The sequence below is a fragment of the Ailuropoda melanoleuca genome, chromosome 6 (assembly GCF_002007445.2).
Source record: "Ailuropoda melanoleuca isolate Jingjing chromosome 6, ASM200744v2, whole genome shotgun sequence".
In the NCBI taxonomy this organism is placed as follows: Eukaryota; Metazoa; Chordata; class Mammalia; order Carnivora; family Ursidae; genus Ailuropoda; species Ailuropoda melanoleuca.
Genome location: NC_048223.1, coordinates 101264265 through 101283760, shown reverse-complemented (window position 1 = coordinate 101283760; position 19496 = coordinate 101264265). Strand labels below are relative to the sequence as shown.

At 41.8% G+C, this 19496-nt stretch overlaps 1 protein-coding gene across 3 annotated transcripts in view; it reads right to left on the bottom strand.

Annotated features, from left to right (window-relative positions):
• Positions 1-19496, bottom strand: part of ENTPD7 (ectonucleoside triphosphate diphosphohydrolase 7) — a 49867-nt gene that overhangs the window by 11968 nt on the left and 18403 nt on the right. For all 3 annotated transcript variants that reach the window (XM_034663125.1, XM_002924287.4, XM_019804919.2), the window contains 5 exons: positions 19278-19381; positions 16724-16780; positions 14392-14525; positions 10994-11160; positions 1292-1616 (listed from right to left, as the gene is read on the bottom strand). In XM_034663125.1, the coding sequence (XP_034519016.1) occupies positions 1292-1616; positions 10994-11160; positions 14392-14525; positions 16724-16780; positions 19278-19381 (787 nt within the window). The remainder of the gene's footprint in view (positions 1-1291; positions 1617-10993; positions 11161-14391; positions 14526-16723; positions 16781-19277; positions 19382-19496) is intronic.

Sequence of the window (19496 nt, the reverse complement as noted above, 5' to 3'; positions counted from 1 at the left end):
GATTTATTCATTTATTTCAGAGACAACACAAGTGGGAGGGGCAAAGGGAGAGGGAGAATCTCATGACTCCGTGCTGAGCACAGAGCCCGACTCGGGGCTTGATCTCATGACCCTGATATTAGGGCCTGAGCTGAAACCAAGAGTCGGATGCTTAACTGACTGCCACCCAGGCACCCCACAGTATTATTAAATTGCAAGTCTTCTATCCAGAGAACCCTAGAGAACTGTAACAAAGCAGAAAGGAAAGAATAAAAAATATAAGAAAGGACAGATTCTTCCCATTAATTTCTATGCTAAAAGAGAGATCAGAAAGGCAAAACTTCAGAAAGGAATCTAAATTAAAGGAGATTGGGCGCCTGGGTGGCTCAGCTGTTGAACATCACTCTTGGTTTCAGCTCAGGTCATCTCGGGGTCATGGGATCCAGCCCCACACTGGGCTCCTTGCTCAGTGTGGAGTCTGCTTGAGATTCTCTCCCTTTTCCTCCCCCTCTGCCCTTCCCCAACCCCAACTGTGCTTGCACACATGCTCCCTCTCTCAAATAAATAAAATCTTAAAAAAAAAAAAAATTAAAGGAGCTATACTCTCCCTCTGCCCCCCTCCCCCACCCCACTTACCTGCTCCTCTCTCTAAAATAAATAAATCTTTTAAAAAAAAGAAGGAGCTATAGAAAGCTAGCAAAACTTTTACCTGTTCAGGTAACTAATGATTTAAGCCTATAAGCTGCTAATGTCCTGGATGTGCTCTAAATGAATTTTTATTTCTTCTGCATTTTAGTTTTAAATAATACTTCCACTGACATTGCTTTTCCCAACATCTTTCTAATATTCCAAGTGACCCTATATATCATTCTGGCCTCCTAATGACTCAAACCAAGAAAATGAAAGTGCACTTGCCCACCTATGTGACATCGTCTCCAAAACCACATTACAACTGAGAATACGCAGTAAGGAGAAAAATATCTAGAGATGACACTTTGGCCACAAACATTAAAAAAGATTATTGGAAAACTAGAGGAAAAACTGTTAGCCACCATAACAACTTTGGACTAGGCTGATAATTTAGGTGATCCCGACATGCATGGAAACCTAAGCTTAATGAACAGTCCAGCACAGTGGGTTCCTTAACTTCTGAGTCCACCTTCTCATCTATAAAATGAGGGCTCATAGGGCCCTTGCGAAGAATCTAGTGAGATCAGGCATGCGAAGCTCTTTGCACAGCATTTGGCACAAAGTTAGACATCCAATAAATGGACGCAGCTGGCATAAGTCATCTTTATTATAAATAATTTACCTGGGCAGCCTTGGCAAATGTGGGCCCGTGATAGTGGCCACCGATGCGTAACACATCCTCTGTACAGTAAAAAAACTCAGAGAAACCGTAGAACTCGCTGTTGTTGAAGTCAATTGGCGACTGGTAGATGCCATTCAGCGAGGCCTGGCTGGTGTTGGAACGAGCCAGCAGGGGGCTCAGCATCGCCCCGCAAGATGCCCAGTCTCCTCTTCCCCGCATGTGCAGCACCTGGTTGTTCCTCTCCACCATATCTGTGAGGCCCACGGGCAGGCAGGGATCCAGAAATGGATTGTCGGGACTCAGACCTGTCTTCTGGCCCAGCAACCTGTCACAATGACAAAAACACACAAAACACATCACTAATGTACTCGACCACTTCTAAGAAATGCCTAGAGTTTAAGAAACTTGGTCTAGGAGGAGGTTAAGATGGCGGAGGAGTAGGGGACCCCTTTTTCAGCCGGTCCCCTGAGTTGAGCTGGATAGGTACCAGACCAGCAGGAACATCCACGGAATCAGCCTGAGACGCAGGAAGATACATCTGGATCTCTACAAATGAACATCTCCAGCGCTGAGTATTGAGGTACGAAGTGGGGAGCCGTGAAACCGCGCACAGATATCGGAAGCTAAACAGAAGGGGGAGGGAGCCGCCGTGTCAGGGCGCCGGGAAGCGGTAGCCACCTACACGGGGGAGCGGACAGACCGTGGACCCGCACGCTTGAGACAGCAGACTGAGAAGGGAGCTCCGGGAGCGCAGGCGGGACGGCTGGCGGTTGGCGGGCCACCTGCACGGGGGAGCAGGCGGACTCGCGGACGGCACCCGCGAGACAGCAGACTTAGAACGCGAGCTCCAGGAGCGCGCGCGCAGGGCGGCTGGCGGGCCACCTGCACCAGGGAGCGGGCGAACCGCGGACCCGCACTCTGGAAATAGCAGACTGAGTCCGTGAGCCGGGAGCGTGCGCCACCAAGCATCTCACGGAGCTCCGGAGCTCCGGTGTGCTCACTGGAATCGAGGCTGAGACCGGGAGCTCCGGGAGCGTCCGCGGGGCGGCTGGCGGCTGGAGGGCCACCTGCACGGGGGAGCAGGCGGACTCGCGGTCAGCACCCGTGAGACACCAGACTGAGACGGGGAGCTCCGGGAGCCCGCGCGGGGCGGCTGGCGGCGGGCGGGGTTGGAAACACAAAGGACAGAGACGTGCCGGCCCTGGAAGTGAGGGCTGGGACGCCGGGTGTGGGGCGCACAGCCCGGGATGCTGCAGGGTTGAGCAGCACCAACAGAAACAGAGTTAAAGTGGCCAGAACATCAGTGGAGAACGATCCGCGATCCCTCTGTTCTGAGACAGAGGCTGAATTTCAGCCGCTGCTGCTCTCTCAGAAGAGGCATAGCAAACCGCCAGGGAAAGCCGCCAGAGAACAAAAGCCCGGAAATACCGGCTCACAGGGTGCCCATCCCCATCCCCCCTCGCAAGGGACACAGAGACTCTACCCAAACAGGGTTTTCTGAGTACCTGCAGGCAGGCCCCTCCCCCAGAAGGCAGGCTGAAAAATCAAGAAGCCCACAACCCGGAGCGCCTGAGTGGCGCAGTCACCAAGCACCTGTCTTCGGATTAGGGTGTGATCACAACGCTCCGTAAGGAGTCCTTCATCGGGCTTCTCCACCGGGAACCTGCTTCTTCCTCTCCCACTCCTCTGCTTGGGTTCCCTTTCTTGCTGACTGTCTCTCTCTCTCTCAAATAAATAAATAAACTCTTTAAGGAAGAAGCCCACATCCCTAAGATCTCTATAAAACAAGGGCGCACGGCCTGGGTCCCAGTCAACACTTGGGCTCTGGACAACCCTGCAATCTCTCTTCATCAGAATGACGAGAAGGAGAAGTCCCCCCCAGCAAAGAAAAGATAATGAGTCTGTGGCCTCTGCCACAGAATTGGCCTCGGCCACAGAATTAATACATATGGATGTATCCCAATTATCAGAAATGGAATTCAGAGCAACAATGGTCAAGATGATGAGTAAACTTGAAAAAAGCATCAGAGAAAGCGTTGCTGAGAATATAGAATCCCTAAGGGCAGAAATGAGAGCGAATCTGACAGAAATTAAAAATTCTATGGGCCAAATACAGTCAAAACTAGAGGCTCTGACGGCCAGGGTCACCGAGGCAGAGGAACGCGTTAGCGAATTGGAGGATGGGTTAGTAGAAGAAAAAACGAAAATAGAAGCTGGTCTTAAAAAAATCCACGCCCACGAATGTAGATTACGGGAGATTACTGACTCTATGAAACGATCCAATGTCAGAATCATCGGCATCCCTGAAGGGGTGGAGAAAAACAGAGGTCTAGAAGAGATATTTGAACAAATTGTAGCTGAAAACTTCCCTAATCTAGCAAGGGAAACAAGCATTCGTGTCCAAGAGGCAGAGAGGACCCCATCCAAGCTCAACCAGGACAAACCTACGCCACGGCATGTCATAGTGCAATTCGCAAATATTAGATCCAAGGATACAGTATTGAAAGCGGCCAGGGCAAAGAAATTTCTCACGTACCAAGGCAAAGGTATCAGGATTACGTCAGACCTGTCTACAGAGACCTGGAATGAGAGAAAGGCTTGGGGGGGCATTTTTAAAGCTCTTTCAGAGAAAAACATGCAGCCAAGGATCCTTTATCCAGCAAAGCTGTCATTCAGAATTGATGGAGAAATAAAGACGTTCCAAAATCGCCAATCATTAACCAATTTCGTAACCACGAAACCAGCCCTACAGGAGATATTAAGGGGGGCTCTATAAAGGTAAAAAGGCCCCAAGAGTGATACAGAGCAGCAAGTCACAACCGATACAAAGACTTTAAAGAGAAATGGCATCATTAAAATCATATCTGTCAATAATCTCTATCAATCTAAATGGCTTAAACTCTCCCATAAAACGCCACAGGGTTGCAGATTGGATAAAAAGACATGACCCATCCATTTGCTGTCTACAAGAGACTCATTTTGAACCCAAAGATGCATTCAGACTTAGAGTAAGGGGATGGAGTACCATCTTCCACGCAAATGGACCTCAAAAGAAAGCTGGAGTAGCAATTCTCATATCAGATAGACTGGATTTTAAACTAGAGGCCATAGAGAGAGATACAGAAGGGCACTATATTATTCTTAAAGGAAGTATTCAACAAGTGGATATGACAATTATTAATATATATGCCCCCAACAGGGGAGCAGCAAGATACACAAGCCAACTCTTAACCAAAATAAAGAGACATATAGATAAGAACACAGTAATAGTAGGGGACCTCAACACCCCACTATCAGAAATAGACAGAACACCCTGGCAAAAACTAAGCAAAGAATCAAAGGCTTTGAATGCCATACTCGACGAGTTGGACCTCATAGATATATATAGAACACTACACCCCAGAACCAAAGAATACTCATTCTATTCAAATGCCCATGGAACATTCTCAAGAATAGATCATGCTCTGGGACACAAAACAGGTCTCAGCCAATACCAAAAGATTGAAATTATCCCCTGCATATTCTCAGACCACAACGCTCTGAAATTGGAACTCAACCACAAGGAAAAACCTGGAAGAAACTCAAACACTTGGAGGCTAAGAACCATCCTGCTCAAGAATGACTCGATAAACCAGGAAATCAAAAAACAAATTAAACAATTTATGGAGACCAACGAGAATGAATACACAACGGTCCAAAACCTATGGGATACTGCAAAGGCAGTCCTAAGGGGGAAATACATAGCCATCCAAGCCTCACTCAAAAGAATAGAAAAATCTAAAATGCAGTTTCTATATTCTCACCTCAAGAAACTGGAACAGCAACAGAGGGACAGGCCTAACCCACTGACAAGGAAGGAGTTGACCAAGATTAGAGCAGAAATCAATGAATTAGAGACCAGAACCACAGTAGAGCAGATCAACAGGACTAGAAGCTGGTTCTTTGAGAGAATCCATAAAATTGATAGACCACTGGCAAAACTTGTCCAAAAACAAAGAGAAAGGACTGAGATTATTAAAATTATGACTGAAAAGGGAGAGGTCACGACCAGCACCATTGAAATTGCAAGGATTATTAGAAACTTTTATCAACAGCTATATGCCAAAAAACTAAACAATCTGGAAGAGATGGAGGCCTTCCTGGAAACCTATAAACTACCAAGACTGAAACAGGAAGAAATAGATTTCTTAAATAGGCCAATTAACTATGAAGAAATTGAGTCAGTGATAAACAACCTTCCAAATAATAAAACTCCAGGCCCAGACGGTTTTCCTGGGGAATTCTACCAAACATTCAAAGAAGAAATAATACCTATTCTCCTAAAGCTATTTCAAAAAATAGAAACAGAAGGAAAGCTACCAAACTCATTCTATGAGGCTAATATTACCTTGATCCCCAAACCAGGCAAAGACCCCCTCAAAAAGGAGAATTACAGACCGATTTCTCTAATGAATATGGATGCCAAAATCCTCAACAAGATCCTTGCTAATAGAATCCAACAGTACATTAAAAGGATTATCCATCATGACCAAGTGGGATTCATACCTGGGATGCAAGCATGGTTCAACACTCGCAAATCAATCAATGTGATACATCATATCAACAAGAAAAGACTCAAGAACCATATGATCCTCTCAATTGATGCAGAAAAAGCATTTGACAAAATACAGCATCCTTTCCTGATTAAAACCCTTCAGAGTGTAGGAATAGAGGGTACATTTCTCAATCTCATAAAAGCCATCTATGAAAAGCCTACTGCAAGCATTATTCTCAATGGGGAAAAGCTGGAAGCCTTTCCCTTAAGATCAGGAACACGACAAGGATGCCCACTCTCGCCACTATTATTCAACATAGTACTAGAAGTCCTTGCAACAGCAATCAGAAGACAAAAAGGGATCAAAGGTATCCAAATCGGCAAAGAAGAAGTCAAACTGTCTCTCTTTGCAGATGACATGATACTCTATATGGAAAACCCAAAGGAATCCACTCCCAAACTATTAGAAGTTATAGAACAATTCAGTAAGGTGGCAGGATACAAAATCAATGCCCAGAAATCAGTTGCATTTCTATACACGAATAACGAGACTGAAGAAAGAGAAATTAGGGAATCCATCCCATTTACAATAACACCAAAAACCATGCGTTACCTTGGAATTAACTTAACCAGAGACGTAAAGGACCTATATGCTAGAAACTATAGATCACTTTTGAAAGATATTGAGGAAGACATAAAAAGATGGAAAAATATTCCATGCTCATGGATTGGAAGAATTAACATAGTTAAAATGTCCATACTACCCAGAGCAATCTACACTTTCAATGCTATCCCGATCAAAATACCGAGGACATTTTTCAAAGAACTGGAACAAATAGTCCTTAAATTTGTATGGAACCAGAAAAGGCCCCGAATCTCCAAGGAACTGTTGAAAAGGAAAAACAAAGCTGGGGGCATCACAATGCCGGATTTCGAGCTGTACTACAAAGCTGTGATCACAAAGACAGCATGGTACTGGCACAAAAACAGACACATCGACCAATGGAACAGAATAGAGAACCCAGAAATGGACCCTCGGCTCTTTGGGCAACTAATCTTTGATAAAGCAGGAAAAAACATCCGGTGGAAAAAAGACAGTCTCTTCAATAAATGGTGCTGGGAAAATTGGACAGCTACATGCAAAAGAATGAAACTTGACCACTCTCTCACACCATACACAAAAATAAACTCCAAATGGATGAAAGACCTCAATGTGAGACAGGAATCCATCAAAATTCTAGAGGAGAACATAGGCAACAACTTCTATGACATCGGCCAGAGCAACCTTTTTCACGACACATCTCCAAAGGCAAGAGAAATAAAAGATAAAATGAACTTATGGGACTTTATCAGGATAAAGAGCTTCTGCACAGCCAAGGAAACAGTCAAAAAAACTAAGAGACAGCCCACGGAATGGGAGAATATATTTGCAAAGGACACCACAGATAAAGGACTGGTATCCAAGATCTACAAAGAACTTCTCAAACTCAATACACGAGAAACAAATAAACAAATCATAAAATGGGCAGAAGATATGAACAGACACTTTTCCAATGAAGACATACAAATGGCTAACAGACACATGAAAAAATGTTCAAAATCATTAGCCATCAGGGAAATTCAAATCAAAACCACACTGAGATACCACCTTACGCCAGTTAGAATGGCAAAGATAGACAAGGCAAGAAACAACAATTGTTGGAGAGGATGTGGAGAAAGGGGATCCCTCCTACATTGTTGGTGGGAATGCAAGTTGGTACAGCCACTCTGGAAAACAGTGTGGAGGTCCCTTAAAAAGTTAAAAATTGAACTACCCTATGACCCAGCCATTGCACTACTGGGTGTTTACCCCAAAGATACAGACGTAGTAAAGAGAAGGGCCATATGCACCCCAATGTTCATAGCTGCATTGTCCACAATAGCCAAATCATGGAAGGAGCCGAGATGCCCTTCAACAGATGACTGGATTAAGAAGCTGTGGTCCATATATACAATGGAATATTACTCAGCTATCAGAAAGAACGAATTCTCAACATTTGCTGCAACATGGACGGCACTGGAGGAGATAATGCTAAGTGAAATAAGTCAAGCAGAGAAAGACAATTATCATATGATTTCTCTCATCTATGGAACATAAGAACTAGGATGATCGGTAGGGGAAGAAAGGGATAAAGAAAAGGGGGGTAATCAGAAGGGGGAATGAAACATGAGAGACTATGGACTATGAGAAACAAACTGAAGACTTCAGAGGGGAGGGGGTGGGGGAATGGGATAGACTGGTGATGGGTAGTAAGGAGGGCACGTATTGCATGGTGCACTGGGTGTTATACGCGACTAATGAAGCCAAACTTTACATCGGAATCTGGGGATGTACTGTATGGTGATTAACATAATATAATAAAATAAAATAAAAAAATATCAAAAAAAAAAAAGAAACTTGGTCTAAGAATGTGCTCCACAGATCATCTTGTTTTACATGGCATCCTGAGAAACAAGACTGGAGCTTTAGCATGCAGTCGTAACACACCAAAATTTACCTTAAGCAAATGCAATTCAGTAGAAGGAAAGGGAAAGGAAAGGGAGGGGAGGGAGGAAAGAAGGAAGAAAAGGAGAGAAATATGGTAGTGATCAAACTTTGTTCAACTGTTCAGTCCACATGTACATCTCCCAGTGTAGAGTGAAACTGGAAATGTTAATCTGCTGGCCTCCATCTAGTCTTCATTTCCACTGGCCTCTTAAAAGTGTCGAGATCTCACGTACCAAGTGAGGTTCTCACGTTTAACAAAACACCCGGGAGGAGGTAAAGAGGGAAGGCCTGGGACAGGCTCCTGAGGAGGGGACCATGTCAGTGGTGCAGTGACAACTGCTGGCAATAGGAAGGACATGCCTGGCCCCTCTTGGGGAGAGGAGGGGCAGGTTTTCATCCCCACTGTGGCTGTCACACGGTTCTGGCTATTTCAAGTCAGCACTTGCCCAGCAACAGAATTCCCATTCCTAAGGGGATGCAATACAGATCTGGCTGAGAACAGAAATTAAGTGAAGACCAAATAATGTTGCCAACCACAGGTAATCATTCACCAGTTCCTAAAGAGACACATGTTGAAGAGTGGACTGCCTGGGGTGAAGATGCCCCCACAAGGGTAAAGACTGAAGGAGAAAGTGGGAATGTGGCAACACCACAAAATGCTTTGGAATGACTGGAACCTATTTTAAGGATGTGACACCAACTATGAAAAAAAAAAAACCTCAGAAAATCATATTAAGAAGAAAGAACTAGGAACACCTGGGCGGCTCAGTCAGTTGAGTGTGCAACTCTTGATTTCGGCTCAGGTCATGATCTCAGGGTCGTGGGCTCGAGCCCCACATCAGGCTCTGCACTGGGCATGGGGCCTGCTTGAGAGTCTCTCTCTCCCTCTCCCCCCACCACACCCCTGCTTGCTCTCTCTCTCTCTAAAAAAAAAAAAAATGAAGAAGAAGAGGAAGGAACCATTATGTTCTGAAATCCCAGGAAGCACAGGTTTCTTTAGTAGATTAGCAGCTACACGAGACGAAGAATAAATTTTCTGAATTAGGAACTTAGAAACACGGCAAGAAAATACCAGTGCATGGGAGGAGAAGGATGCAGCCTGGTAGGTTCTGAGCAGAAAACAGCAAAGAGGAAAGGGCATCAGAACAACAAAGGAAGGAAATGGAAAAGGAAGCACAGCAGCTAACAAAGAAGGAACACAACAAAATTGGTGTGAAACTCTCCTGTTCTCCAGATCCCGCGGGGCCAGCAGCCCAAGCAACAGGAGTACAGACATGAGATTATTTTCAGAATGCAAACACACGATTGATTTTTTTTAAAAGATTTTATTTATTTATTCGACAGAGATAGAGACAGCCAGCGAGAGGGGGAACACAAGCAGGGGGAGTGGGAGAGGAAGAAGCAGGCTCATAGCGGAGGAGCCTGATGTGGGGCTCGATCCCACAACGCCGGGATCACGCCCTGAGCCGAAGGCAGACGCTTAACCACTGTGCCACCCAGGCGCCCCACACTGATTGATTTTAATGCATTTGTCAATCATCTGGGATAACAGGATTCTCCCAAAATACTGTGAACTCTTGGTAGTTGAGACTCACAAAAACAAGAAAGAATTATGAGACAGTATTTTCTTTAACATGGTCCCAATATAAGAATTATGAGACAGTATTTTCTTTAACATGGTCCCAATTGCTGCGGAGAACTTATTACAAATAGGCTATCCCGGTCCTTCTTCAAACGAGTGTTTCTAGCAAAACAAACGGAGGTAAATAATTTTATGGTGAAAAAAACTCTGCTGTCTATTATGCTTCCTTCAATGCACATAATGATACTTTAAATAATAAAAAAAAAATCTTACAATTGTTTGTACATTACAGCCTAAATACTTCACGTGGTACTCAAATGAAGAGTCCGTGATCTGTCCATGCTGCAGGGAACACTGGCTATTCTGAACTTAATGAGAGAACAATGTAAAGGTTAATTCGGACTTCACATGCTTTCTATCTTTTATGCACACTATGGACCTCACTCCCACATAACATGCAAATCCACTATAATTCAACAAATATGTCTTCCACATAGAGGGAACTGCTAAGAGCTGTTACAGCACACTGTAAATTAAGAACTTAATCTCACTGGGGCACCTGGGTAGCTGAGTTGGTTAAGCATCTGCCTTTGGTTCAGGTCATGATCCCAGGGTCCTGGGATGGAGCCCTGCATCGGGCTCCCTGCTCAGCGGGGAGCCTGCTTCTCCCTCTCCCTCTGCCTGCCGCTCCCCCTGCTTGTTCTCTCTCTCTGTCAAATAAATTTTTAAAAAATCTTAAAAAAATCTTAAAAAAGAAAAAAAAAGAAAAAAAAACTTAATCTCATTTATCCTATGACACCATTTCTGAAACGACACTGCAAGAGGTCCCAATAAGCTGCTGTAGTTTTTGAGTCCGAACTGCAAAGACCAGAATGCACCCAGAATAGTGGGACTATTAACAGAGGGTCTCTAAGCAACACTACCCCATTGTCAAGAGTGGTCAGGAAGGAGGAGGAAGCAAAGACGTATCTATCTTAGTAGGATAAGAGTATTTCCTCCTAGTATCTGCACCTTGAAGACATTCTATTTCAGAGGCACAGATCCCCACATCAAACGTACCTATTTTTGGTAAGGGTTTCATTCAGCACAAGGTCTTCATAGCGCTGCCGGGCAAAGTTGCCCCCAAAACCCAGGAAGGTCGTGACATAAACCCTATACACGTGTTCAGTATGCTGCACATCACAGCCCAGGTTGAATTCAGCCAGCAGGATCTTCGCTTCTTCTTCCTATAATACAATGTAAAGAGAAGAAAGGGAATTTTAGTTTTGGCTGATTGACAGCTATGACCTCACTAATAACACCAGTCTTGATGTGCCAGAACTACTCTTTAAGATCTGTTATAGCGTTCTCTCATTCTTATAGCATTATTTTCAGCAAAGATACAAAATGACAAGCCTACATAGAACAGTACAGAAACTAAATACCAAATTAGAGACTACAACATTATCTGTAGTTCTACAGAAGGTAGAATCATTATTACAGATGATGTCATTTTCCTGCGTACTTTTCTGATTTTCCAATTCTCCCAAATGAGAATATACTTTTTATCATCAGGAAAAAAAATCCTTTAATAAAAATAAATGTAAGGAATTTGGGAGATCATCATGAGACCTATTCTATGGGTTTTTCTATAACTATTCAAGAGGATCCCATGTTCCCTATCACAGGGACTGGGATTAGGAAAGTTCCCTTTTACTGGACCTCCAATGAAAAAGTGGCTCTATTTTTTTTTTTTAACTTCAGGTACATAGGTTGAATTAATCATACTCCTCAGTTCATGGTACATTGTTATGCAAAGCCCCATTTTTGTTTTATTTATTTACTTCCTTTTATCCTCATATTCACTCCCATTCCTGCTCCCACAGGCAACCATTCTAATGTGCTTAATGTGTAATATATGTTCGTACATACTGCTGTAAAATGAAATTATTGTTTTGAATGTATTTGTTTTTAATTTATAAAGATGCTATTGTGCCCAGCAACTTCACTAAGTATATACACAAGAGGAGTGAAAACTCTGACTAATCAAACTGTGTATGTGAATGTTCACAGCAGCATTATCCATAATAGCCAAAAACTGGAAATAAAATCCAAAAATCTATCAACTGATGAATGCATAAACAAAATGTGGCATGGTCATATAATGGAATATTATTCAGCCACAAGGAGAAAGGAAGGACTGATATGTGCTATAACAGAGATGAACCCTGAAAACATTTTGCTAAGTGAAAGAGGCAGACGTAAGATGCCACATATTGTATGATTCCATTTATGTGAAATACTCAGAACAGGCAAATCCACAGGAGACGTGAAGCAGGTTACTGGTTGTCAGGGCTACAAGGAGAGAATGGCAAGTGACTACTAATGAATGTGGGGTTTCTTTGGGGGTAATGAACATGTTCTAGAATTCATGGTGGTTGGGTGACTTTGTGAACGTGTGCAATTTTGTGAATTGTAAAAAAAAAAAAAAAAACCACTTTAGGCACTGAGGATTATTTATATTTTTTAAAGTGCTATTATGTTATCTCGTTGTTCTTTTCCTTCTTTACCAAGCACTAAGATCCATCTTTAAGACCGGTATATTCGTATGCATACATCTAATTTGCTGCTTGCAAGTATACTTTCTACACCAGTGTCGCTTTCTAAATCTACACAAACAAAAAAGTCATTTGTTTAAGACTTTTAAGGATCAGTGCCTCTTACTGGAACCATGCCTTCAGTCTACATGTTGACAACATACGAACAAATATAGACTAAAATTAAAATGTCTTACAACCTAGTTCCCCAAATTTCCAAACCTTGCACAGACCCCTGCTGATTATCGAACCCACATTTCCAACAATCTTGTTGGATATTTAAACACATATGTTCCTCAGATATTTCAAATTCAACATACTCAAAACTGAACTCACTGGTCACAGGACTTGGGCTGGAGACCAGAAAGACGCTCTCACCCAAACTACCCAGGCCATACTGATTTGCTTAGCATCAACCCACCCTTTACCCTGGGGTCTCTCTCAGTGACTGGGTTCCTTACCCCACCAGGTACCTAGGCGGGAACCTCAGCATCACTGGCCATCCCTCCCTGTCCTACCCACATAACTACATTACATTGGTTTATTAAATTCCCAAATACCCCTGAAATCTGTCCCCTCCACTCCATTTCCACTTACATTGCCTTATTACTTCTCACCCAAGGTTCCCTGACCTACATTTTTTTTTCCTACTGACGCCAAAATTATTTTCCTAAAAAATCAATTATATCATAGTCACATAATACAGAGCTGGAAAGAACCTTAGAAATTTAATTATTTCACAGATGATGAAACTGAGGCCCTTATGACTGCCCTACTCAAAAACTTTTGCTGGTTCTCCTCTCTCTACAGATATAAAAGTGAAATTCCATAGCATGGCACCCAAGACTCCTCACCATTTAACTTCATCTTATCTTCCTAGACTTAGCTATACTACACTGGAAAATCCTATACTGCAACAGGCTATTCACCATTCCCTGGACATTCTGGGCTCTTTGCCGCTGCTTCTGTGCATACTGTTCCCTCCATACAGGTGGCCTTCCTCCACCTCCATTATGCAAAAGCCTATTATCATCCAAGACCCAAGTAACAAGCCAGGATGACTCCCATTCATGGAACAGGGGACATGAGGTGCAGACATTGCTGGCATCTGGCAGAGGCCAGAGGTGCTGCTAAACATCATATTATGCACGGGACAGCTACAACAAAGATCTATCCAGCCCAAAATGTCAATAGTGCCAATGATGAGAAACCCTGGTTTAGATCAAATGATAGCACTGTCGTGGTCTGCCTGTTTTCACTCGCTGTCTTCACTGATAGATTATCAGTGAAGCTTTGGGGGGCAGTATCATATGTCTCATTCTGTGCCTATAACAGGTGCTTAAAAACTGTCTGCATGTCTTTTTCTTCTTTTATAATATAACGTCTCCTTCGAGATACATTCTTTACACTCTAGTCAGGTAAGGAATATTAGAAACAGAAGAATGGAATCACAAGTAAGGGAAAGGAAATAACACTTAATAAACAAGTATGTATAAAATACTGTACTCTGGGATTTATATGTACTATTATGTTTAATCTTCAGGCAGCTCTAGGAGATGGGGAGTATAATTATAATTGCTAAAATACATTAAACATCACATACTGGAAAGTTTGTTAAGTGCTTTACACACATGGTGTCATTTCATCCTGCCAACTTAATGAAGTAGATACTATTATTATTATTCTTTTTATATGTGAGGAAGTTATAAATTTTAAATTATAAGCGAGGCTCAGAGAGGTAACCTACCCAAGTTAATATAAGCTAGCAAGTACCTGAACAAATATTTGGACCCAGGCAAGTTGGTCTAAGTCCAAAGACAGTGTCCTTCTTCTCAAATACTGGCATTTCTAGCAACTGAATTTCCCTAAAAGGTAAAATACCTGTTTTGGAGGAAGGACAGAGGTTGAGGTAGGAACTTCATAAGCAATCTGAAGAGAGGCTCCTCCCATATCCAGTATCCCTACTGTCCTTCTGCGCCCTGCTGCCAATTCCTGGGGAGCCTCGGCATCAGATTCTGAAATAAATAAGGGAACAGAAAGGACCTAGTAATTAAAAAACAAAATTAAATCAAAAAGGAAAAAAAAAACCCCAAAACAGAAATCCCTTAAAAAATAAAGAGCAAACTGAAATAAATTAATCTAACTGTATCAACTATATATTATAGAGAATTCTTTCAAGTAACTTAAAACATAGCATTTTTACTATATCCCCTTATAGAATGTACCTTAATGATAAAAAAACAGATATCTTAAACTGCATTTTAGTGGTCTTATTGATAATAATTTTATTGGTATTATTATTTTTAAACCATTAAACATATATTATGAAATAAAGCAAATGTTTATATTAATATCTTTAGGAACATAATCAGCATAAGAGAAAAAACATATAAATATAAAATCAAAGATATTAAGCAATAACCTTATCATTTTAAATATGAATTGGAACTATCACCATGAAATCATGATTTATTTTTCTCTTTCTAAAAATACGTATTTTCTAGCTCTGTTCACTGAAAGGGCCTAGGAGCAAGGATAATCCAGAAGCAATGAGAACCCCTGGCATCCACAGTCACTAAATATCATTTTCCAATAAAAGAAACCAGGACTCCTTAAAAAATGGCTGATGCTAGGTCTAAGATAGAAAAAACAAGATGAGCATGGAATACCCTACTGTGCCAAAAAGCAAGTGAAATAGACTACAAGACTGTTGGGATGTTAAAAGGTACAGGAGCCAACGTAAAGGTGCTCCTACTGGCCAATGATGGTGTAATTTGAGCACCGAAAAGAATAATGATGGGGAATTTTTATAACAGATTAGATCAGGCTGACAATACCTGAATCCTGAACACCTGATCATCTTAACATGACTAAAAGACAACCAGACATTATAAAACTCCTGATGTGATGTAATAGGAAACACTTAGCACCAATATTTATGATTTATTCTTGCCAAAAGAATTGAATCTGTGTCTAATCAAGGTTCTATCTCTAATCTCCAATTCACAGGACATAAAGAGGGATGAGAGGCATGTTGCAGACCCCACAAAAATGCAGTCAATCAAATCAAGAATGTGTCCAATTCATTCTATCAAGTGACCCAGTTTTGTTTTTGTTTTCGTTTTTAATGAGTGACTTGAGGAAAAGAGGTGGGGGGGGAAACTGTTTCAGATTAAAAAACTGATCAATCAAACATAACATGTGATCCTCATTCAGATTCTAATTTTAACAAGACAACTACAAATAAACATTCTTTATTCAATAAGGGAAGTCTCTACCTGGGTAGATGGATGTTACATAATATCAGAAATTGTTAATGTTTTTAAGTTTAAAAATGTCATTGTGTATATTTCATTTGTTTTGAAACTCCTCATTGGTGAGAGATATACACTGATGTACATGAAGATAAAATGATATGTCTGGGGTTTGCTGTGAAAAATTCAACAGGGAGGGCGCCTGGGTGGCTCAGTCGGTTAAGCATCTGACTCTTGGTTTTGGCTCAGGCCATGATCTCCTGGGTCCTGAGATCAGAGTCCCGTGTTGGGCTCCACGCTCAGCGGGGAGTCTGCTTGAGATTCTCTCACACTGCCCATCTCCACACTCCCACTCTCTACCTCTCACTCACTCTCTTTCTCTATAAATCAATCAATCAATCAATCAATCAATCAATCAATCAATCTTAAAAATCCAATAGGAAAGGGGCGCCTGGGTGGCACAGCGGTTAAGCATCTGCCTTTGGCTCAGGGCGTGATCCCGGCATTGTGGGATCGAGCCCCACGTCAGGCTCCTCTGCTATGATCCTGCTTCTTCCTCTCCCTCTCCCCCTGCTTGTGTTGCCTCTCTCGCTGGCTCTCTATCTCTGTCAAATAAATAAATAAAATCTTTAAAAAAAAATCAAATAGGAAAAACACTTGTATTGTATGGAGGGAGTGTAGGGCCAAAAAACTGGCCAACCACTAATTAGTAGTGAGTCTGGGCATTGGGTTTATGGAGATTCATTCTACTTCTGTGAATGTTTGCAACTTTCCATATTAAAATAAGTTAAAAAATAAAAGAAGGCAAATTAGGACTGGAAAATGAAGCATCTTAAAAGAGTTTTTAAAAATGAAAGAAGAAAGAAAAACAACTCAAACATAGCACTTACGTTCTACTGATAGGCTATAACATAAACCTTCAGTGCTTAGAACTCTCGTAAGATGACAGCATTACTCACCATCCTCATGGTCGAATCTTCCCAAAACAAAGTTGATTCCAATCCACGCATAAACTCCTAAGTAAGAAATATGAAAGTCCTCGCTTAATTCTCTATTGCTATGTCATGTCTACACCTCTTCCCAGGTCCGCTCTTTTCCCCCTTTTCTTAGAAAAAGGTGATGACAGTATTTTATTCCACACTCTCAGTGTTACAAATTTAAAATCTCTTATGATGCTTTTCCCTTTAAAATGATTTGCATTGTCTAAATTTCCTACAGATGACTATGGATTAATGTATAAAAACAAATAGTAAAAAATGTGACTCTTGGTAGTTCTGGTTCTGAGCAAGATGGAGTAAGCACCTCCATCCTGTCTCCCCACTGAATACAAGTGTAAACTCTGGATGGAATGTATAGAGCTGATTTGTGAGGCCTCTGAAAGGAAATAATGGGCACACTGAGACAGAGATCAGAAGTTAAAGTACCATCAAACCGGTAGTGAGTTCCCCATTACCACCCCCCCCCCAATATTGCCAGGCCTGGACTCAAAAGCAGCTTGAAACACAAAAGGACATACAGGGGTGGAGAGAAAGAACTTCAAGACCTTGCTTTCTGGTCCAAAGAGAGAATTAAAAGGGACTCCAAAGGTTCAGAAAGAATGGAGGAAAATCCCCTGAGTTTTTTCCCCTTTATTTGTTCTCTGCTACCCCAGGCAATCCTGCAGGGGTGGAGGCAGAAGTTGGGTAGGTACCTAAAACTCTGAAGGATATGAATCCTTTTCTCTGACTAGAGGAGCTACAGCCTCAAGAGTTGGGGAAAATCTCTATTGCTTATTTTCTTCTCTCTGTCCTCTACCAAGTAGCCCTGGGTGCAGATACAATCATGGGAAATGCATGGCAGGGAACGCAAATTAAAGTCCTGGCTTTCTGACTGGAGGACCATGAAAGTGAGCCCCAGGGAACCAGAAAGTATTGGGGAGATCACAGAGACTAAGGAATAGAGTGGTGTATCAACTCCTGGGCTCACATGCATGGATTTCACGCTAAACAATATACCAAGGTTCTGAGAACTGAACTACTGGCTAGACAACCCATTTGTTTTTTTTTTTTTTTTTAAGATTTTATTTATTTATTTGACAGAGATAGAGACAGCCAACGAGAGAGGGAACACAAGCAGGGGGAGTGGGAGAGGAAGAAGCAGGCTCATAGCGGAGGAGCCTGATGTGGGGCTCGATCCCATAATGATCCCATAAGGCAGACGCTTAACCGCTGTGCCACCCAGGCGCCCCTAGACAACCCATTTGTATGGGCTATGTCCAGGTTGTTGACTGGCCACAGGGCAACACACAAATGCGACAAATCCAAATAGCAGTGCCAAGGTTTTAAAAAAAAAATGAATCAACAGAATCACAGGCAACAGAAGGCAGGTCAGAACTTGAGGCATGAACCTAACCAGGTCAACTCCCTGCTAACACAAACAATCAATATTCTACTTATGATTGAAAAAAGACCCAGAGTCTCATAATGTAATATTCAAAATGTCCAGGATACAGTATAAAATTACCTGGCATAAAAGGAACCAGGAAATTCTCAACTCATAAGGGAAAAGATGCCAACCCCAAGAAGACACAGATGTCAGAATTATCAGACAAAGATATTAAAGCAGTGACATAATCAAGAAATAAGAACAGTCTTAGCATGAATGGAAAGACAAAGAAATAGAATATAAAAAAGAACCAAATTAAAATTCTGAAAAATGCAATACTGAAATTGAAAAAGGTAAATCTTTTCCCTTATGTGAACTGTAACTAGAATGCATAGATTTTCTCTTTTCCAAGAAATGGAAACAATGTGTCATACAGGCCACATTTGGGCCACATGAGAACACCCATTCAACTCCACCCCCAAACCGCAAGCTTTTAGGGAAATATCAGTACTACACAGTAAATGCAACACAGGGAGAGCCCATAACAAAAGAAAAGTAAGTAGTGATCATCCCAATCACCCCCTAAAATTAAAGTTTCCCCATACTTTAATCTAATAATTTGCTTTACATTTGAACTTGGCAAACTCAGAACTCAGAGAAGTATGTATGTTTTCAAAACTACGATTAGCTAACCAAATATCCATTTGGAATCATCACTAAACACTAATGCATTCTTATAAACATAGTACTTAGCACAAAGTTAAAAACAAATATAAACATAGAACTAGAAGCAGCATTCTTTTTTTCCCATTTTTTAAAAATTTAAATTCAATTAATTAACATATAGAGGATTAGTTTCAGAGGTAGAGTTCAGTGATTCATCAGTCTTATGTAACACCCAGTGCTCATTACATCACATGCCCTCCCCTTAATGTCCCCCCACCCACTCCCCTCTAAAAGCAGCATTCTAAAATAGATACAAATGCAGAATATAATAATAATAATAATAAACTATACAGCAGAATCAAGAAAGTTATTCAAAGAAAAATAAAAACCAAATATATAAAGTAATCCTAAACCTCCACCAGAAAGACTATGCCATAGTTGGCTTCCAGGAACCAAACCAGTGTGCCCCTCAAGGCCCAGTACCTTCCTGCTTCCCAGAGATCACTTCTGCCTGAGACTGGGAAAAGAGGAAGTCAAACTCCAGCGGTAAATCTCTCACTAGATCAGCCAAGATGGCCAGCTGCTTTCTGCAAGAAAGAAAAAAATATAAAGGTTAATCGTTAAACACCCTTCTCACAATTAGCTTCAACTTGACCTTCTACTCAGACTTGTTACACTCACTGCTCACATACCCCATCCACC